Below are 22913 nucleotides of genomic sequence, written 5' to 3' on the forward strand. Positions count from 1 at the left end.
ACACCTGGTTTATGCAATACTGGGGATCTAATAGTGGCTTTGTGCATGTCAGGTAAAACTGTACTGAGCTATCTATGTTCCCAAGCCCTAACACTAATAGTCTTTATAGTAAATGTTGGACAATCTGAAGAACTACGTTACATTGTGTTGCTTTAGTAATTTCAATATAATGCAAATTCAAAATTTAATTTCAAAATGATACCAAGTTTAGACGTGGGAGCAAGCTAACTACGCTAATGGCTCAGGACAGCATCTCACAGGTAAATTCCACACGCTAAGTAACTTCCACTTCTTCTGCAGTCATTAGATGGTCCTCATGCGGAACGTAACACGGTCAGATTTCACGACAGCGGCAGTCTAGTTTTAACTGGCTATTAAAACATGAAGACATTGTTCCAGCAATTTCCTCCTCTAATCCCAATTGCTTAGGAGGCAGACGAGAAGATAACTGTGTTCAAGGGCAGCTCGGACAACACTGAAATCTCATCTCACAACAGAAAAGGGAGTATTCCTCTCGCTGAGCAGCAAAGGGCGTTAGAGCAACAAGTCATTTCTCCCCTAAAAGAGGAGCACTAAAAACTCAAGAGGCAAATACAAAACTTAACACCCTTGTTCTGTGTGACAGTGAGAAAGAATTTATATGAACTCTGACTCAATGGTTCCATGCCTTTTGGTCTGGGAAGAGAATCTCAAGTTTCTCACACTTGTGTGTGGTGTGTGCCCATTTACATGGTAAGGTAAACAGGTGACTTGTGGTAGTTTGTTCTCTCTGTCCATGCGAGATTCACAGACTGAACTCAGAACACTAGTCTTGGTGATAACTGCCTTCACCTGCTAAGCCGTCTCCCTGGCCTAAAAGCTGCATCTTAAAACTGATTGTTTACAGTTTATCAAACTATTCTCTTTGGAGAATTTTGGTTCTTTCCAAAAATGTGTATTAAGTTCAACATTATTGTTCAAAAATAAAATTCTCAAATATCTGAGCAGTCTTTTATTGATTTAGAACTTTACAAAACACTATATATGTAGACACACATATATAATGTTATATGTTTCTTTATTTTGAAAATGTCAGAGCTACTGATATATTAGATCTGAGCCTAATGTTTATTATGCAAGAGAATGGCTTAATTTGGGGAATAACAGTCATCAATTTTACCCAAAACTGATAGATAGGATAAGCAATCAAGCTAACAATAATACTATATTTTGGTAAAAGCTTACGACTAGAGAGAATACATTTTTTTAAAAATGTAAAATTTTATGTGTATGAGTTTTGCCTGCATGGATGTCTGTGCACCGTGTGTGTGTGTGTGTGTGTGTGTGTGTGTGTGTGTGTGTGTGTGTGAGACTGTTGTTTGTGGAGGGCAGAAAAGAGGAGGAGATCAGTTTAATAAAACTCCTTTATGCTGATTTGTGACTGATTTGAAAAGAAAGGATTTCAATCAGCATTACAGATTTAATAGTAGTCACAAGAATTTATTTTTCTGACAGAGTAGTGGCAGCAGCAGAAGGAGCTGAGAGATTAAACGCTCTAACAACGAGAAAAGGGAATGAAACGCTAAGTCCATCTGCAACACGAGACTGCGACCAAACAAATTCTCCAAGTTCTGCTCCGGCAGTGACCTTCCAGGCTCATGTCCCCTCCGGTTACCGTGGAGTGACACTAAGAAGTACGTCCTACAGAGTGTTAAAAGCAGCAGAGAGGAACCACAGCAATCAGGGTTTGGTGCCGGGGGACTGGGGAAAGAAGACTCTGAGACCCATTGTCTCCAGCATTCCAGGCGGTTCCCTTCAAGGTGACTGCTGATCTCCACAGCAGAGCTGTGGCTGAGATCCTGAGCAGCTCTGGGGAGGCTCCGGAAACACAGGCCAAGAGCAGCTGGGGGACACAAGGATAAAGGTTCTCAGTAAACACCTCGGCTGCCCAGCAGGAGGGAGCGAGGGAGGGATGGAAACCAAGCCCTTACCTGACTGTGTGCCAAATGGATTAGAGGCACAGAGCCCGGCCTATCAACCACCAGAGAGGTAAAGGCCCCAAGCCTCAATCAAGTAACTGTTAAACCTGCCATCCATGCTTCCCAGCATTCAGACAAACAACCAATCAGCTAAGCTTACCAGAGAATTACAAACTAATGAGGGGGGTGGGGAGTGGGGGGGTAATAAAATGGATTTACAGAAAGGGAGAGTTGTTACAACCAGAAACTTTAACTATAATTTATGTATTCAGGAAATGAAATGAAAAGACAGAAAATTTCAACAGTGAGATCTGGGCACCTGGGAGGCTGGAACAGGAGGACACCTAAGTTTCAACATGAGCTACACAGTGAGAGTTTGCAACAATAACAACAACAATAAAAAAACCCAAAAATCCACAACGGGAAAAGATTCAGTAGAAAGCTGAAAGATGCCGGGGGACAAGTAAGTATTAAAGTGACACCTGAGGCCGTGAGATGAGAAACCCTGTCTCCAAAAAAACCAAAACAACAACAACAAAATCAAAAAGAAAAAGAACAAGAGAGCAGAATTCCCACAAGTGAAAACGATGTAAGAACTGGCGCCAAGACCCTAAGGACAGACTGACAGAGGGAAGGGACCGCAAAGCGGAAGGGGCCAGGCCAGTCACGGCGGGCGGCCCACACAACCGAAACAGTCTAGGCATGGCCACAGTACCCACTGTGCAAACGCAGTCTCAGCCTCACCAGAGAGAATGTGGCACAGCAGACACCAGCCCTGTGTTTCCAAAGCAGAAATGACGCTCACCTGCCAGCCACCACGCCGTGCACTCCGGAGCACTCTGTCTCCGGCGAGAATTAACACAAAGAAAACCACACCCAAGTCCGTGCTCAAAACCCGGAGCCATGACATCGAGACACAGTTCAGAAACAACAGAAACAGAAAAAACAGTTCTTAGAGCACTGAAATACAGCAACTGTCAACTCCAGGTGGGGTGAACATGCCCTTCAAAATGAAGGCGAAACACACTACCAAAAGACTTCCTCAGACCCACACTGAGGCTCTTCTGGGAGGAGGATTGTCCCAGATAGAAGCAGACGGGCAGGCAGGATGGTTATAGGATGAAAAACAAAAACAAAAACCTTAAACGTAGGCAAATCAAAATGGATAGTTTCCACAGAAAAAGAATTAAGAAAAAAAGAAGTATGTAAGTATGTTTGGTTTCTATCCAGAGATGCCCAGGGGGCGGGCGAGTGAGTGGTAGTCATGAGGTAGCCGCTCTCAGAAATGACAGGTTAGACTTGGTGGCCCACGGCCATCGCCACTGAAGCAATAATGTGTGACTACTAAGCTGACGGACCACCGCAGTGGCCTGTGGGTGTGGTTCTCACTGACAGAGGACCACGGCAGCGGCCTGTGGGTGCGGTTCTCACTGACAGAGGACCACCCCAGTGGCCTGTGGGTGCGGTTCTCACTGACAGAGGACCACGACAGCGGCCTGTGGGTGCGGTTCTCACTGACAGAGGACCACGACAGCGGCCTGTGGGTGCGGTTCTCACTGACAGAGGACCACCGCAGCGGCCTGTGGGTGCGGTTTGCACTGACAGAGGACCACCGCAGCGGCCTGTGGGTGCGGTTTGCACTGTCAGAGGACCACCGCAGTGGCCTGTGGGTGTGGTTCTCACTGACAGAGGACCACGGCAGCGGCCTGTGGGTGCGGTTTGCACTGCCAATACCTCCGTAAGTGTGTAGGCCTCTTCAGCCGTGCACTCAGCCTGAGCCGTAGGATTACTCAGCGCGAATATTATGGGTCTTTCATTGATAGAGGCCATGGCTTTGATGACACCAGGAGTAAAGAGGCGGCCAGCACCTGCCACTCCTACAATAAAGGATGGAAAAAAAAAACCAGTAAGCACGGGCATAACAAACCGGTTCCTGCTAATTGTTTTTATAACACGTTTACCATAACAAAACCACAGGAATCATTACAAAGACAGATTTCTGTAGTGATGGGAGAATACTATGGGGACACAGCTTCAGATATGAAAAGAAAAGCAATGAAATGCCGAAAATTTTCACTTAAATATTTATTGTCTAGCTCGCACAGTAAGCTTAGGGAAAGCGGTAAAGACATGACTCCTCCATTCTAACCAGGGACAAGGATACAGTGTTGTGAGAGTCTACTCATCTAAGGGACCAGAAACAGGCCCTCAGAGAGATCGGACAGTAGCTGCCAGAGCCTGGGGAAGGGCCAAGTCATTTAATGGGCAGAGTTTCAGCTCCAGGGGTCGCAACCCACAGGTTGAGAGCCACCGCTCTGGAGCTAAACAATGAGTGGATACATTGTTTCCATATTGAGTTTTGAGAGAAGTGGAGTAAAGAACGTTTAAGATTTCTTCTCAGTATAAAAGTAATAAGAGTTCTTAAATTCTCAGTATAAAAGTAATAAGAGTTCCTATCAATAAAAAGAACAGGCATACTTTTCTCAGCATAGGAACTCATTGTGAAGGTTATAGGAACTCATTGTGAAGGTTTACGGTTCAACACTGAACAGAGTTCCTAAATGAAAACTAGTGAAACGCAAGATTGAGAACTCAAACCTACAGCTATACAGGGAACAGCACTGTATCTGTGCCGAGAACCTAGGGCTGCGTGAGCACAGACGTCAGCGACATGGGCCTCACAAAACACACCCAAAGTTTCCGCTTGGCTGCCAATGAAATTCCCACTCTGCACTGCATTTTCCTGGTCCAGTCTTGAAATGACCTTGGCCTTTTAAGGTTGCATTCGACAGTCACAACTCCACAAGTAAAACACTATAAAGAGCCAGGCACGCAGTGCCAGCGCCTTGGGGGGCTCAGGCAGGACAAGCACTGGGGCCCCGGTGTTCAAATCCGGCCCACAGGACAGTAAAAGAGCTTTGGCTCTGTTTTCAGTGGAAGTTCAAATGAGTCTACCAGGCTGAGCTGAATCCCCAGGGGAGACCTTGCCTTGGAGGAGGCGGGAAGGGGGGGGGGGGTTGGGGGGAAAGGCTGGGGGATGGGAGGAGGGAGGACAGAGGAATCTGTGGCTGATATGTAAAATTAAATTAATTATTTTTAAAATTACATTTATCTATTTAGTGTCTGCATGTGTATGTGTCGGGGCGCCATGCCATGGAGTACATGTGGAGAGGACAATTGGCAGGAGATGTTCCTCTCCTACTATGTGGATCCTGGGAGCTCAGCTCACACTGTCAGGTGTATAGCAAGCCTTTACCTGCAGAGCCATCTTGCTGGCCCCAGTTCCAGATTTTTAGATAACGTTTCAATATGTAGTCTAAACTGGCCTTGAACTCTTAATCTTGTCTTGGTCTCCACAGAGTGTTGAGATTACAAGTGCGCACCACCATATTTAGCATGAGATTCTGTCTCTTAAAATGTTTATTCCCGGGGTGGTGGTGGTGCACATCTTTAATCCCAACACTCGGGAGGCAGAGGCAGGCGGATCTCTGTGAGTTCAAGGCTAGCCGGGTCTACAGAGTGAAACCCTGTCTTGGAAAAAAAATTAAATTTTTATGCACAGTAACCAAAAATATTTATTGGAGTCAGCCCTCTTTATCTGTGGGGTTTTGTATACACAGATTCGATAAATGTACATTTTCAATGAAGGCTGGAAACGCTGAAGGAAACAAAACTGTGTATGTAGTGAACATGAGCCGACAGACCTTTTTGCATCATTTTCTATCAATACAGCTTTAAGTGTAGGCCGCCTACAGGTGTGCTCAAGTATATAGTGGGGTGTGTACAAGTTATGAACAAGTCCTACACCTCTGGACGTAGGGGACACAGGTGTGGCAGGTTTGGGTATGTCCAGTGGGCCTTGGTTCCAGTCCCCTCAACACTGAGATCACCTGCATATGCTAAAAGCAAGGTAAAATACATCAATGTACTTTATTAACAGCTAAGGAACAGGATTATTTCTCAACAGCTTCACTTACCAATGATAACTGAAGGCTTCAGCTCATTCACTGCATCTTCAAAAGTTGCAGGTACGTTCTCCGGGGCCCGGTGAGCAAACGGTTCCTGGTTACTGTCGATGCTCGCGGTCCGCCCCTGAATGTTTTCATAGAATACAGTATCACTAAGTGCATATTAGACTGCACAAATCAATGAGATACATTTTGTCCTATAACACAAATGTATTTTGATTTACTTTTCTCTTCAACATTTGTCTTCTAATTTTAACATCACAGAATCCAAAAATACAGTCCATCAAATTACATTATGTCTAGAATACAAACTTGGGATCTCTCTCAAACACACATTCCTTCCATGAAGTCCTCCTAATTCATTATTTACAACGAAGAAATCTTTAGTATTTTAGAAATGTAATATAGCAATATAGAAAATATTGTAAATTTACCCACCAAGTGAGGAAAACATAGCCCACCAAATTTATGAACAGTCACACCAAAAAGTTTGTTTTGGGTACTAGGAATAGAACCCAGGGCTTTGAACATACAGCCAAATGCTCTACTGCGGAGGCAAACTGCCCGACTCCGCTCTCCCTTTAAGACAGGGTTTGGATGGCCTAGCCTTGGCTTGTCTCAAACTCACTACATGGTTTAAGCCCTGCCCAGGCATCTCTAAGTAAGAAAGGTTAAAGCTACTCAGAGTGCTGGCTTTACTGGCTCAGGATCATCACAGCTCTAGAGAGTGGGAATTTAGTAGGGAACATGCAGTGTATCCAAATGGATGACAGGTTTAGAACCACTAGAAGAGACTCAAAGTCCAAGACCCACACCACAGGCCAAGCTACTTTAACTTTATATTCTAAAAAACAGAACCAAAACAACAGCAAAACAGACTTGAGGGTCCAGATGAACAGGGATGCTCGCCTGTGTGGAGGAAGCTGTTGTCACCACCAACACTACAGTCCCTTTAGACTCGGACCCTTGATGAAAACCAAGACTACAACACGAAGCCCTGAACTGCAGACCTGCAGAAATACAGTCCTCTCCGGGTAAACGTGTGATGTTTCCACCAATTCCACTCTACCTGGATTAGCAAACACTGCAGCTACAGCACCTCCGTAAGAACTGTTTATAATAATCCAGACTGGGCTTTATACCCAGGCCACATTCTTAGCTATGTACTCTGCCTCCATCTCTTTGAAACTGATGACTTTGAAAACAACAAAGTCTTTGATCATTAAAAAAAAGTCTTCTCAAAAGCAACAAGTGCTCTTAGCTGCTAGCCCTCTATGGCCATTTTAAACTTGTTTCTGTGATAATAAAATTTCATAAGGAAAACAAAACAAAACAAAAACCAAAAAACCAACATCCTCTCCCCAAAAAAGGACAGGATATTTGAGAGGACCAAAGGCAACAATACAATGTTACCCCAGTATCTGGTTATGGACACCAGTGAAGGAAAAAGCACCAGAACTAGAGCCATGCACATGTCCTATACATGTAAATGTACGTGGAGATAGCATGCCCAATACATGTAAATGGGAAAGAACTGTCCTGTCATGAGATTATGATGCAAACATGGGAAAAGAAAATAGTACTGCATATCGAATAGATGAAATATGCCACACAACGTAAGACCTTGTGGAGACCCACGGAGGTTTCTTGGTGGAATATGAGCTTGCTTTTCCCAGGAGGGCTGTATAAGGAGATGACTGGACCATAGGCATGGTTACTAGGTGTTTGGAAGGGTCTGCACTTGGCTGTATGGTATGCTTTGATCTAGCTAGGTGGAGGTCCCTTGGCATTGGTATAAAAAGCCCTTTTGAAGAGACATAAGGGGCCGGTGGATTTTGATCCAGGTCCTCCCGAAGCTATCCTGTGTTTCTGTCCGTCTCCTCTCTGCTATCTTTCTATCCAAAAGTTTCTTATTCCTCTTTCCTCCTCATAGAAACCCTTTAAAAGGTGGGAGCCTGCCTCCCACAGATGGTGCCCTGAACAGGGACTTAGAGGTTCAGGGATTCTTTAACTGATTAAAAACAGTAACCAATGCAAAGGAATGCAGGCAGGCAGGCTCAGAGCTGCTAAAATAACCCAAGGAAGCTCCTCACTACACATGAACTGACACAGGGGACTATGACCTAAACGACATTACAGCATTCAAGAGTTTCTGCTCAAATATTAGACGTATTGCTAATAACTTACACAGAATGTTGGGTTCCAACTCAAAACCTAGCTTCAGTGTTGGGGTATAGCCCAGTGAGAGAATACTTATGCTTGCCTGGCATAAGGCCTTGGGATCAATGCCCAGAACCACAAAAAATTTTGGTTTAGGAGAGTCAAATACAATCAGATATAATAAAAGAGCCTGAGAGCACAGCAAGAGAAAGTAAGTCCGGTACCAGCAGACAGATTATGACTTAAGAAGGCAAGAAGAGTCTTTATAAGAGACAGTGCACTGGTTAGCCGTAACTGCCAACTTCACACAACAACCCAGAATCACCTGAGAAGAGTCTAAATGAAGAATTATCTAGGCCAGGTTGGCCTTTGGACATGCCTGGCGGGAGTTAGATATGTGTGGAGGGTGTGTGTATGCATGGACTGTCTGGATTGCCTTAACTGAGGATGGATGAAAGACCTACCCTAATGTGGATGACTCCAGGTCACGGGCCGGGCCTGTGTCAGAGTAAGAGGAGCCAGACAACAAGAAGCAAGCATGCATGCATGCATTTCTCTCTCTGCTCTGGACTGCGGTTGCGACACTTGAGGTTTCTGCCTTGGCCTCCCCACAGTAATGGATTACAACCTGGAACTGCAGCCAGGTAAGGCCCCCTCTCTCCCCTACGCTGCTCTTTGTTGGGGCTGTTTTATCATAGCAACAAAAACGAAACCATGACAGACAGCAAGACGGGATGGTCTTTGCCAACAACACAGTGCAGGCCAGCTCCTACACACGGTGGCAGGCAGTGAGATGTCCATCTGTAAGGGGTGAGACAGTCAACACCCCAGCCAGGTGCTCTGTGGTTCCTGCAGGTTCTGCATCCTTACCTTAACTAATAAGCCGTTCTTGTCGAACATCCAGACCTTCCTCCGTGCCTCCTCTTCTGAGAGGCCACTTTCCACCATACACATAACTATAAGATTTGCAATTCCAAGTGCAGCCTGTCCAGGAAGCACAGTTTTAAAAATCAAGCCTAGAGTATGAGATGATGCTCAATTGTTCTATATGTGAGGATCATATTATCAGCCACATTTGCTTTATTTTCCCTTACAAATTACACAGTCTCTCTGATCACAAAGAACTTATTATTTTATAAGAGATCAAGAGTCACACCATTTCAGCAAATTCTAAATTCATTGTATCTTCAATAAGCACCAACATGCTGTCTGACTTAATTTTTTTTTCTTTTGAGACAGAGTCTCTCTGTGTATCCCCGGCTGTCCTGGAACACTCTCTGTAGACCAGGCTGGCCCCGAACTCACTGCCTCTGCCTCCCGAGTGCAATGGAATCAAAGGCATGCACCACCACCTCTGGTCAGTCTTACTTTATAGAAAAAAAACAAGAGTACTGGTCTGAAACTGTAAAAGCTTTAAAAACTTACCTCTCCTGCCCCAAGAAATAAGATTTTGTGTTCTGAGACTGGTTTCCTAATAACTTTTTGGGTGGCAAGAAGGCCGGACAGAGCGACTGCGGCTGTCCCTGTGGGGAAACCCATGATTTCACAATGAGACAAACAAGACACATTGTAACAAACATTCACAAAGCAGGGGAAAATCTTCTCACTTCTGCTTTACCTTGGATATCATCATTGAAGGTACAGTATTTGTGCTGGTACTTTCTTAAGAACCTGAATGCATTATGATTCCCGAAGTCTTCAAACTGAATGAGCGTGTTCCGGCCGTATCTAGAAACAGCAAACGCTTTAATAATCGTGTTGAAAGCACCACTGTTAAACTGACTTCCCGTTTACTATTTCTATGATGAGTATCTGAAAGAAAGATGTTATATGGCTCAAGGCCTTGAGTTTCAGAGCTTGTGAAAGTCTAGAGCCCCAGTGTGGACATCTGTTACTTGATAGACACAGAGGTACAAATGCGTCTACGGCCATTCCCTGTGTAAACGCTTGCCAAAGGCCCAGGAGGGTGTCCAGGAGGGTGTCCAATGCACACAGGCACAAAGTAACCCCCTAAAAGGGATTCTTTCTGCGTTTCAGAGAGCAGACCTTTGAAATGGACGAGCCTCGTTAAATGATGGATGTCCGACAACGCAGAAAGGTTCATTAAGTAAACAGTAGTGGAGAGCTATCAGGTGAGCACGGCGAGTGAGAAGGAAGGCCGGGCAGGGACGGCAGCACACACATCCTGCACCAGAGGAGCTAAGGCAGGAGGAACACAGGTTCGAGGCCAGTCTAGAAAACACAGGAGACTGACTCAAGCAAATAAACCAAGACAATAGAAGGCAAAACAGCCTGGAAAGGGAGCCAGCTGCACTGGGTCTTCATCCGGGAAACAAATAATAGAAGTGAAGAGGAAAGTTAAACAAGGTACATTCTAGTGACCCCGAATTGTCAACAGCCAGGGCATCACATATTTCAGGGCTCACACCGAGGACAGGGAGAAGCTGGCTCTTGCTGAATCCCTGAAGGCTACAGAGCACGGAAGAATTCACATGGCCTCCTCCTAGCAGTGGTGTGTGGCATGTGCGAGTGTGGGGACAGGCAAGACAGAGCAGCAGCCAGGAGTCTACGACGACCCAGGAAGCGTGAGGCAGATGCCATGGAATCCCAGAACAAACTGGAAAGTGTGGGGCAGTCCAGCGCCAAGGCGGTCTGGATCTCTAAGAGGACACTACCTCGTTGTCCAAGGAAGGAAAGCGAGAAAGAGGAGGCGGTGTGTGGGAAGATGAGCAGTTCAGCTCTGAATCAGTCACCGTCTTTTCCGCTACAAGGAATTCATGTCTGAGTATGTCCACGTGCCAGGAATGTTAAAAGCTGAGCTAGAGTTTGGAAGATGGCTCCATGGGTAAAAGTGCTTGCTCAGTAAGTGTGAGGTCCTGAGTTCAAATCCCAAAACCCCTCAAAAAAGCTGGACTTGGTGTGAGCATGAATAATCTGGTACTCTTACAGAGAGACAGAAGGCAGAGGCAGGAGCATCTCTGGAAGCCTGTGAACCAGCTAGCAGCATAAAAAGCATGCCATAGAAGAGAGTATGCAGTGGAAAAAAAACAATGAAGAGACCTCCGTTTTAAGGTTGAAGGTGAAGACAGACACAGGAGCTTGGTTTTCGACCTCCACACGCTTGTCGTGGTACATGCACCAGCATTCACACACATAAATGCATATGCACACACACACACACACACACACACACGTGTGTATACACACGGGGGGGGGGGGGCACTAGACCATAAAGATGAACAATCTGGGTTTTAAGCTGTGGTAATAGAAAACCACTGAGAAACTTCCAGAAAAAAAAAAAAAAGTAAGGCAATACACATTTTTACAAGATTAATCCCAGTGTTAGATGGAAATGAACTAGAGAGAAACCGGAAGGAGAAGGGCTTAGGGGAATCCAGGGGAAGTGAAAGGAGGCTGTGGTAACAAGAGACACTTCTGAGGCATGCAGATGGTAGTGCCCGCGGAGTCTGAGGAAGCGCGGATGGAACGGCTGATGGAGGAGAGTCATAAAGATTAAAGGTTTGGCAATGGGATGAGCGTTACTGCCATTATTAGCAGTTAGGAATAGAGAAGGTGGCTGTTTGGAAAGAAAAGAACTCAATCTGAGATAGGAACGGGACACAGTGATGGAAATCTCAAGACGGGATGCCCCAGCAGTTCAGAGTGCAGGGCCACACAGGTGGCTTGATGAGTCACATGTATGGCGGCCACAATTTACTGCACATGCAAGAACTGAGGGTCCAGCTCGGTCATACAGTGCTTGTCCAGCGTGTGTGAGGCCTTGAACTCCATTCCCAGGACAGCAGCCCACAAAAAAAACCAAAAAAAACAAAAACAGTTCAACCCACAAAAAAACCCGAGTTCAACCCACATAAAGGTAGATGGAGAGAACAGACTCTACAAAGGTGGCCTCTGGCCTCCACATTCACCCCAAAATACACATGCACACATCTCCAGAAACAAACAAATAAACCCCACAAAGTGAGCCCAGGTAAGATGTCAAAGATGCAGGAGCGCTCTGGTGGAGTGGAGGGAGTGAGCTCGGCCACGGAAGGCTTATGGGAGGAACGCACTGAGACTTTAGGAGAGGTGACAGCAGACTTCCTTCTAAATGTCACGTGATCCCAGCCGGCAACGCACACAGAGGTACCATCATGAAAAAGTTTCCACAATTTAACCGTTCCCGACTCACATGCTCTCGGGACATAAAAGAAAACAGCAGAATGGTGCCTCCCCCCCCCCCCCCCGCCCCCCCCCTCAGAAGAGGTTCTTTCATAACCACCAGCTTCACAGGATACCTGTCAGTAATCGCCTTCATAAACTCATCAATCAGGTCATCATAGAGTTGGGAACGATCTCGCTTCTGATATAAGCCCATATAAAATGGATCTTTTAACAGTGCCTATATAAGAAATTGAATACAAAAATAAAGTCTTTTATGACAGTATTTATTTACATTAAACATATAAAACTTAAATCCTTAAAGAAACTTAATAGACTTGATTCACTCTTATTTATATAAACACTAAAAGCCACATTTAAGAGAAAGATTTAACATCTAAAATGACAAACTTTCCCCTTCACAAATCTTCAGAGATGGCTATAGTTGTTTTTTTTGTTTGTTTGTTTTTTAAGGATAGGGGAGGCTGGGCAAAAGGGAGGTGTTACTCACATTATTATCAGTTCCCACGTCGATGCACACAGGCAGGCACTTCTCAGGCTGTATCCCTGCACATGCTGTATACAAACAAAGCTTTCCTACTGGAATCCCCATTCCATAGACACCCAAATCTCCGAGACCCAGAATTCTCTCTCCATCGGTCACCACAACAGCCTTCATTATAAATAAAATAAAACAAAAAGCCTATTAAAAGCTGCCAAAAGGGGGGCACAAAGAAGTGCATTTTTAAAGAGGATGGATTCTCTTGTTCTGGTTCTACTCTCATCTTCGGAAGCAGAATCATTTCTTACCTAGTTCCAAACATAACCCCATGAGCATACTTAAATTAGGACTTCTGCCTATTATGAGTTATTAAAGGAGAATTAACTAGACATGTTTCCCATCTGACTTTGGCTTGGGAACAGAATGAGGGGACAGGAGGATGAAGTTATGTATTCTTTCCATAGTCTGAAACACAGGAGAAGCGAATTCAAGTCCAAAGTTACCACAATAAAAAGCCTAAAAATAAACAGCATGATTTCCACACCTAGGGCAATCAAGAAAAACCTTAGCAAAATAAAGGAGAAAAACAACAATCTAGATTTTAAATACATATATATATATATATATATATATATATATATATATATATATATGCAACTACATACAAGTGTGTAAGACGATACTGTCAATTTAGTTATTTTCCCAAATTTTCCCTAAATTATCTGAACTAATGATTTTGGAAGGGTGGGGGAGAGGGAGGCAGTGTCCAATTTAGCACTGACTGGCCTAGAATTCCTTGTGTAGTGAAGGATGACCCGATCCTTGTACCCTCACCGTGGAGGTGCTGGGCTTGCACATGGCTGAACCCACGATTCATCAGTGTTTGGGAACGAGACATTCACACTAAAGGCCGTAAGATGACTGCAGTGACAAGCACAGAGCCACCCAAAGGTCTTTAAATAAGTTACTCAATTTGCTTTATGAATTCAGTTACATTGTCCATGGCTTGTATTTGCTACATTTAAAACTCTTTTGATAGCACAGTATTTGTCAAGGATCTAAATCTACCTTAGACAAAAAGAGACAGACAGACAGACAGAGACAGACAGAGAGAGAGAGAACACACTACCCTCCAGAACCAGAGTTCCTCTGTCATTTCTTTCCTTTTCTGAGCCAGGTCTCATGTATCCCAGGACGGCCTCCAACTCAAGCTTCTGGGCCTTCTGTCTTTTCCTTCCAAGGGGAGGGACTATAGGACTACAGGTCTGTACCACCACACTGGGTTCACTGGGTTGAGCATTCGATTTTCTCTACCAAGAAACTAAAGTGCCAGGCGGTGGTGGCGCACACCTTTAATCCCAGCACTCAGGAGGCAGAGGCAGGCGGATCTCTGTGAGTTCGAGGCCAGCCTAGTCTACAAAGCGAGTTCCAGGAAAGGCGCAAAGCTACACAGAGAAACCCTGTCTCAAAAAACAAAACCAAAAAAACAAAAACCAAAAAACTAAAGCTGGAGGGGCTACACCACACTCGTTTTGTACACTAGCGTCAACGTCTCGCTCAGAGCGAAGCACTGTCCCGGTGATCCGTCTCAGAGCGATTACTGCTGGCTCCTCCTCAGGCACAAAGCACACATCTGCATGTATACGTAAGTGTCAACAGCTCAGCGCAACAAGGGAAACTTGTTCTTGGCGATCTAAAGTTAACTTACAAGGAGGAGAAGACATGTGAGAAGGAGGGTGTGCTCTTCGTACCTTAACATGATTTTCCGGCCAGTTATCCACAATTGATCTGACGTGACCTCTGTCTGAGATTGAAATAAACAATCCCCTGCAACAAAACAAAACACTTTCGCATTTCATGACCGATATTTTCTGTCTTTGTCCATAATTGGGATACTTAAAGATATTCTAATAAAGCATCAAGATATGGTTTCATTTCCAAGCACTGATTTATTTCTAAACACTTCAACTCTTTCAAATGATAACTATGCTGCTTACAAAATAACAAAGATTATTGTTAACTGATGTGATCATTTTCCCAAAAAGAAATGTGTCCCCACTGCATGGTCTAATCATCAAAGTGAAAAATAAAGAAAAAATCCTACATAGGAAACAGAATTCATGCTGTAACAGCATCCAAAAGTCCTGCCCCGTGTGGTTACATCTCCTGTCAATTCTCATCTGTGGTGCACATGAGCATCACTCAAGGAGCTTTTTATAAACTACACCTGGCCCACGCCTCGACTAACTGAACCACCACAGGGTGAGGTTTGGCAGCACACTTCCCAGTTTCCTTTTCTCCTTTAAGCTGAGTTGGGAAACACTCTTCTCGAAGAAACCACACATGTGGCCAGCCACTAGGCTATCTCCTAGAAATGTTCTGAATACTTTGATAATAGCACCATACAGGTTCAACAGTGCTTTTTGGTGTCTGCCAGGGAGTTTCTGTCACATAAGCACGGAGGGTGCCCGCTAAGCTCAGGCTGCTAGATCTTCTTCCTCATCAGAAGCTTGTGGGGAGAGAGAAAGCTGGCAGGGCTCAACCTTTTCAATAATGCAGCAGCTGCTTCTTGCGGACTCAAGTTTGAGAGGAGCCTTCAGACTAGATGTGTGTGTGTAGGGGGAGGGGCTGAGAGAGGCTGTCATTCCTGATCTAAATGCCTACAAGGGTATCAATATGTGAGCTGGCCATGGAGAAAAACAAGGGTTAGGGTCAATAACAGATCAGAAGGGGCAGAAAAACTCAGAAACCGTCTCTGACAGATCCAGCCCGTCAATTTCCTCTCAATGGTCTCTAACGGTCCTGTCACCCTTAGGTGACAGGCAGCCATGTGCTCCCTCGAGGACGTGAGGCACACGGAGAACTCTTCCTACTAACGTGTCTGACGGTGCTAGAACGGTCTGACATTAAAATTCATCAAAGCTAACTTTTCTTTTAAAAGGGAGGACAAGCATTAGAAATTAAAGCTGATAAATGAGGAAGCCACCCCCAACCTGGCAAACTGCCAAAAGGCTGAAGCGTAATTGTGACCTGGGGAGGAGAAAGGTACAGCTATTATACAACTCCTCTAACACTGGCAACAATTATTAGCAGCTAGTTAATTGAGCTATTTCTACAAAAACAAGAGATATCAACATGTTGAGTCTTTATTAATACCAATTAGGCTTTTAATACAAATTAGGCTTTTGTGAGGCGAGAAAACTGGCAGAGATAGGACCGTAACACACAGAAATCTAATTAGATATTACAGAATGTTTTCCTTACACAATCATCAATGGCATATTTGTATTTATAAACAAGCCTTACTTAGGTCTTCTAAAGATGTGTCCATATTGGGAGCAGGCAAGACCAACTGTTGGGGTATATACAATTGGCATCAGACTTTCAATATCATCTTGCAGTATTCTATAAAACAGTTTTTCATTTCTTTCTTGTATGCCCATTATATAGATGTATCTAAAATTAAGCACAGCAAATAATGTCTAAGTTAGCTTGTATCACACTGAAGAATTTGACTTTTGAAAGTTAACCTAAATGTCTAAAACTGTGCACCTTCACATACGTTCATAAACACAGACACACACGAGCCCCCACCTCAAAAAAGAAACCACACCAAAACCCGAAGTTATAATTCTGTAACACACAGTACTAAAAACTAGCAGCACACAGGAGTACTTAAGTGTTGGAGGATAACCAGAGAAACGGCAGCTAAGCCTTTGAACGAAGGCGTGGAAATGCTAAGGGGTCAACAGGAGGCCCACACGTAAATGCAGATGCTGAAGGAAATGGTGTGCATCCAAACGTTCACCACACACTGAAGGCCCAGCACAGCTCTCAAGTCGAGGGACACAGGAAGCCGCCAATGCTGCAGAGTTTATAATGCAGCTGTGTTTTAAGCGCTATTGGGTATATGGAGCAGAAACACCACCAAGGAAACAAGGGTCCATCTAGAGGCCATTCTTAATTTCTCTCTTTCTCTCTCTTTCTCTCTCTTTCTCTCTCTTTCTCTCTCTCTCTCTCTCTCTCTCTCTCTCTCTCTCTCTCTCTCTCTCTCTCTCTCTCTCTCTCTCTCTCTCTCTCTCTCCCACAGTCTAGAAAGTATCTTTCAACTATGTCCACTCCTCCCCATATCCAGCCTAAACCACTAACTAGTCTTTAGACAATTTTCCTTTCTTGCTCCAATCCATTCTTTTAAAATACATCATCTGTGATAATTTCTAATTGTTCTTAAATTAATTCTAAATGCCAATAAAATAAAGCTCAGACCTCTAAAAGTTACAAACCCTCATGTACTTTCTGGCCTCATGTCCTCTATCCTGACTTACTTCATCTCCTTGGAAACGATGCATCTGATGGCCCTGTCTCACTGTCTGCTAGGAACAGTTCCTGACTCATGTCTCCTAATGTAGCTCTGAGGCCATCCATTTCCCTCTCCTACCGCACACATATACTCTATATTCCTGGGTTCTGGTCCCACTATACCCTATTATTTCTACTGTATGCAACTTCACATTGCTTTTGCACTGTTAAGAAAAAAAAAAAAAAAAACCTTAAGGGAGTGATCATCTGTAAAAGGGAGGGTATATGTGGAGGTTATATGCAAACACTCTCTCTTATGCCGGGCTCTTACAGTGAGCCGTGGCTTTCAGGTAGCCATGCAATCAAAGGTCAGTAATTTGCTCTGAAATGGATTGTGTTGTTGAGCTATGGTATTTGGTAGGTTGGGTATACTAAACACACCTTCACCTTATGATATTTTCTATTTAAAAATGGTTTATTTGAACGTAACTCCATTTTAGGCTGAGACGTCTGTATTTCTATATTTTATTTGGTGAATACTTACTTAAACCATTTATACAAATGAACTGTATTTTCTATATAGCTACCAGGGACAGAAATGACATCAATAATAGGTAGAAATTAAAGAGAAGCTTTCTCCTCCCTCTAGGGAAGTAATCAAAAGCAATCAGGCTATAAAATGGGAAAGATGGCTTTCTGAAAGAGATGACGGGGTAGTCAAGAGACAGACGGCCCGCCCTCAGGCACGCGGAGGGATCTGTGCAACTCTGGGCCTCCTCCTCCGTCCACTCTCACTGCACCCTACGTTAGTCCCTTCCGTCTGCCTGACACTGATCTTGTTCCTACCCAGGTCTCTTAGGGGTGACACATGCCCGGAATTCCACACCGTCATCCCCCTACCCCCTTCCCTAACTGTCACCATTTGTGAAGCTGCAGGTACACACATCTCTGCCACTGCAAACCCCTACCCACCAGAGCATGTTCGTCCCCGCCCACCAATCAGACAACTCCAGACAGCCAGGCTGGATTTCACTGTACAGTAAGAAGCCGAGAACAATGCCCCCAAACCTGAACCCCGGCTACATTCTCCTCTTCTGTAGAAACGAAGGCTGCCCTGTAGGACGACAGCTCTCCAAATGAGATCACTCCACAGGGCCTTCAGGGCCTGCTTGGGTGCATTCTGTTGTGTTTAGACAGGGTCTCACTGTGTAGCCCAGGCTAGCCTTCAAGTTATGAACCTGCTCCTTCCTCATCAGTTTCTCGAGTGCTGTTAACACTTGAGAAGCAAGTGTGCCACAATGGCAGGGCTGCTCTTTCCGACCCATCTACTTCGAGGGGCTTCACTTCCTAACTGAATAGGCTTTCTGTGTGACCTTAGCCCTTCTATAGTCTATCTGGGACATTCAAATTCCATTTCACCAGGTAAGAGTTCAGAGCCATCACTAGCACACCTACCCTTACCAATATATCTGCGTTTATCCCCCTCTGGATTAGTGGAGCCTTCTACCTCTGCCCTTGCCCCTTTATCTTCTTCTGGAACCTTGCTGCAGCCGTTTCTCCTCAGTCTGTTCTGTGCAACTATGAACACATTCAACTTGTTCCCCAAGCAAGAATACTTAAACCAGAGTTCCACTTTTTCCACGGCTCGGTGTCTTTCTTCCCCCTCTTACTTGAACTTCAGAGGAGATTACATTTTCTTCCCACCCACTCGCTTCTCAACGCAACTATCTTTTTGTCCCATCCAGTCAACGGAACTACTCCCACAGGTCAGCAGTGTTTAGATTTACCCCAATAGATACAGTCCGTCCTGAATTCAGACAACTCCCGCTACCTGCAATACCTTCCTTTCTCATTTTAACTGTTAGCTTGCAACAGGCTTTCAACTTCGGCTCAGATATCGCTTCCTTCCAGAAGTTTTATCTCATTCCCCAAGTTGGGCTACATGACCCCTCATGCTCTCAGAATAGAAAATTGCAATTTTCCTACCATAACACACACCGCAGTACAGACAGAATGCAGTTACAGCCACGGCATAGCTATCTGCTGCTGAACTCCTAGAAGGTGGGGCTGTATGTTGCTGGGTTGGTCCCTGGGCTATCATGGGAGCAGGTTAGTTATCAGCAGACACAACCTACTTAAAAAAGCCAGTTAGCTCCCTCATTATTTGATGTCCCATCAACCTCAAGTCTCTACCAGCAAGAAAGCCCTCCCCAGAGGCAGCCCCTTATTCCTGGATTCCTGCACTTCCAAATCTAGCAGCAAAATGTCACACACAAAGTGGGAGCCCAGTGAAAGCTGTGGAATGAAATGGGAGCAAATCAGACGGCACCTCCTGTTTCCAATGTCCAAATCACATGTGGAATGTGAATGCTAGGCATTATCATTGGCACAGAACTTAGTCTGTCAAATTCTACAGCAGTGATCACTGGCAAGCATGCCCTAAAAGGAAGAAGACACAATCATCATAGGAGGAGGTAACTGATAAAAGAACAAACTTCACTGGGAGCGTCTACATTTCTCATGCCATAAATAATCGCACCGTGATTCTAAAAAAGACTGCCAACACAACAACTAAACATCCCATCAGCTCTTACTTTTCTAAAGGGTTAGTCATTTTTTTCAAGTTTCTATGGAATCGTAAGGCTTGAATATCTTGCGTCTCTATTTTAGGAGGTAAAAGTCCTTGAAGACCAAGCATTTGCCGTTCTTGTAACGTAAACGCCATCCCCTAAAAAACAGAAGTGAAGAATTAAAATTAGTACTAACTGCAGGAGCAACAGCACCGCCCTTTAAATACAAAGTAAATGAAAACCCTGAAAGGTAAAACACCTTTTCCAGGAAGTTCAAACTGTTTTAAGATTGATGACATCATACACGATGAATGTACGGGAAGGTTCTGTCTTGGAGATGCTGCTGTTGGAGATGGAAGGGGATCTAAAGCACATCTGAACGTCTTGGGTTTGTTTTGGTTTTTGGATCGATACAGGGTTTCTGTGTAGCCCTGGCTATCCTGAAACTTACTCCACAGACCAGGCAGGACTCTGCCTCCCTAGTGTGGTGCTAGGATTAAAGGTGTGGGTGCTACCACATCTGACTACACTTAACGCACGTATTTTCTAATTAAGCAATATAACCTGCACATAGTCATTCCAGAGAAACATCTAGTTAAATAGAGAACACGCAGGTGTGTAACAGTGATCAGTTCTAACAATGCTCCTAGATCGCTTGGCTATGACTAACTACAAGTTCATCTCTATGCCATAAGGAATTCACGGTATATCCATACAATGGGTACCACAGAGTGCCAATCAAAGCACTGTTAAGCCATTGATGCCTAGAAAACTCACCAAAACTTCATATTATATATAGATGCATGTAACCTATAAATGAAATCAACGAAATAGAGCTGAAAATTAATCTATGTCAAAACATATTCAATTTCCAGTTTTTAGCTGTGGATAAAATATATTAAAATGAACCCAGCAAAAATGCTTAGGTATGGATTTCTTAAAATTCTTTCCTCCATAGAAGGGATAAGGCATAAGAGCATTGGCCAAATGATCAGGAATCAACTTTTTTTTTTTAGTTCTGGAAAATAACCGAAGGCTTAGCATTTATCCAAGAAAAGCAGCTGACCCCAGTTTCAGACAACTGCTTGAAGCCCTGGCTAACGCCCACTAAACAACAGGCTACACAAAAAGCTGCAGAGGAAAAAGCTTAGGGAATAAGATGTCCATAGGCGTGAGGCACGGAAAAGCTCCGAGGTAGCTGGGGGAATACAACATCCAGGAAAGAGCCGGAAGATAACCGGCAGGCTACAAGAGCAGGAGCTATATATACATGGTGTTTGAGTGGACCGGGCATGCATCATGCAACAGAACTCTTAGCGAAGCACGGGAGACTACATGGCTCTAGCTCCAGACATGTAAGCCTTTGTCCTATCCTCAGCTGACTGCCAAACTAACCGGAGACTTCATTAGATATACAGAATAGAAATACACACGTAAATATTACTATAAAGTAGAATCTGAGGCATCGCTCAGTGACAGAAGCTTGCTCGGCATGTACAAGGCCTGGAGTTTGATACCCAGTGCTGGATTTGGAAGAGAAAGAGAAAGAAAGAAAAGAGAAAAAGAAACATCTATCATCACTCTAAGAAGCCAGATAAGGTGTGTGTGCTGGAGAGATGGCTCAGCAGGTAAGAAGACAGGCTGCGCTTCAAAGGACTCAAGTTCAATTCCAGCACCCGCGGCAGGGGGCTCACAACCACTTGTAACTCCAGGTCCAGAGGGTTCGGACACCTCTGCAGGCACACACACACACACACACACACACACACACACACACACAGAGACACACACACAGAGACACAGACACAGAGACACAGACACACACACACACACACACACACACACACACACACTTTAAAGGCAAATAAGCAAATCCATCGTATTTACAAAGTGGCTACTAGGTGACATTAGAAAAGATACAAAGTAGATGAATGGTACTGTCCCAAAGGAACAGGACATATACTCACAAAGACAAACTCGTGGGAACATGGTCTCAAGACATGGAAAGCAGCAGAAAGAGACAAAGACTGGTGATGGCATAGGAACAGGGGCTAAGAATCGCTGCAGGGTTTCGGAGAAGGAGCAACCACCCATCTATGGTGGTGTGGAGAGGTCACCGGTGGTCTGCTTTGTTCTGCTTTATAACGTTTCTAGGGCTTGAATGAGCCTCCCAGCACGCCCTGCTGGTGCTCTTTTACCACACCATGTCTCCAGTCCTGGATCAGGAATGAGCTACAGGTTAAAGAGCATGTAAGATGTGGAGGCAGGGGAAAACGGGAAGGGAGCTCCTTCTTTGAGCACCCTGTAACCGCAGCTTACGTAACTCTCTGCAAGCATCCGACATGCTAAGATGAGGAGTACTCTGTGCACCTACTATTCCTTTGCAGGCCTCAAACTCCTGTAAACACGGTATGCTAAACAGCTCATGATTTTTCTCTTACAACAGAAAAAAAACAGAATAGGCAAAATTTTTACAGCAAGTCTTTTAAAACAGAACACACCAGCTGGGCGGTGGTGGCGCACGCCTTTAATCCCAGCACTCGGGAGGCAGAGCCAGGTGAATCTTTGTGAGTTCGAGGCCAGCCTGGGCTACCAAGTGAGCTCCAGGAAAGGCGCAAAGCTACACAGAGAAACCCTATCTCGAAAAACCAAAAAAAAAAAAAAACAGAACACACCTTTCATCTCAATGCAGTATTCCCAAGAAGGCATACATACTTCATATATTGTGATATAAACTCTATGTACCCTCTTGCAAGCTTTCTTTAAGAAATCTCTTTTCAGAATTACATTTTTAAAATATCACATTGTCTGAGTTAGGGTTTCTATTGCTGCAATGAAACATCATAACCAAAAAGCAAGCAAGTTGGGGAGGAAAGGGTTTATTTGGCTTACATTTTCAGATCACAGTCCATCACTGGAGGAAGTCAGAACAGGAACTCAAGCAGGGCTGAAACCTGGAGTCACAAGCTGATGCAGAGGCCACAGAGGGGTGCGGCTTACTGGCTTGCTTCCCCTGGCTTGCTCAGCCTGCTTTCTTAGAGAACCCAGGACCACCAGTCCAGGGATGGCACCGCCCACCACGGTTTAGGCCCTCCCCCATCGATCACTAATTGAGAAATGCCTTCCAGCTGGATCTCATGGAGGCATTTCCTCAGCTGAGGCTCCTTCCTCTCTGATGACTCCAGCTTGTGTCAAGTTGACATACAAAACCAGCCAGTCCATCTTGTATATATTTACCCAGAGTTACATTTTATTGATGACTGTTTTGTGGTGCTGCACTCTACCACTGAACTCT

At 44.6% G+C, this 22913-nt stretch overlaps 1 protein-coding gene across 2 annotated transcripts in view; it reads right to left on the minus strand.

Moving 5' to 3' along the window:
* Me2 (malic enzyme 2) overlaps positions 1-22913 on the minus strand; it is a 46840-nt gene that overhangs the window by 13885 nt on the left and 10042 nt on the right. For both annotated transcript variants that reach the window (XM_006970098.4, XM_042264477.2), the window contains exons 3-12: positions 19643-19776; positions 16056-16205; positions 14501-14576; positions 12759-12920; positions 12385-12488; positions 9705-9814; positions 9512-9609; positions 8957-9070; positions 5936-6050; positions 3693-3835 (exon numbers count right to left, since the gene is read on the minus strand). In XM_006970098.4, the coding sequence (XP_006970160.1) occupies positions 3693-3835; positions 5936-6050; positions 8957-9070; positions 9512-9609; positions 9705-9814; positions 12385-12488; positions 12759-12920; positions 14501-14576; positions 16056-16205; positions 19643-19776 (1206 nt within the window). The remainder of the gene's footprint in view (positions 1-3692; positions 3836-5935; positions 6051-8956; positions 9071-9511; positions 9610-9704; positions 9815-12384; positions 12489-12758; positions 12921-14500; positions 14577-16055; positions 16206-19642; positions 19777-22913) is intronic.

Source organism: Peromyscus maniculatus, chromosome 19 (genome assembly GCF_049852395.1).
Source record: "Peromyscus maniculatus bairdii isolate BWxNUB_F1_BW_parent chromosome 19, HU_Pman_BW_mat_3.1, whole genome shotgun sequence".
Lineage (NCBI taxonomy): Eukaryota > Metazoa > Chordata > Mammalia > Rodentia > Cricetidae > Peromyscus > Peromyscus maniculatus.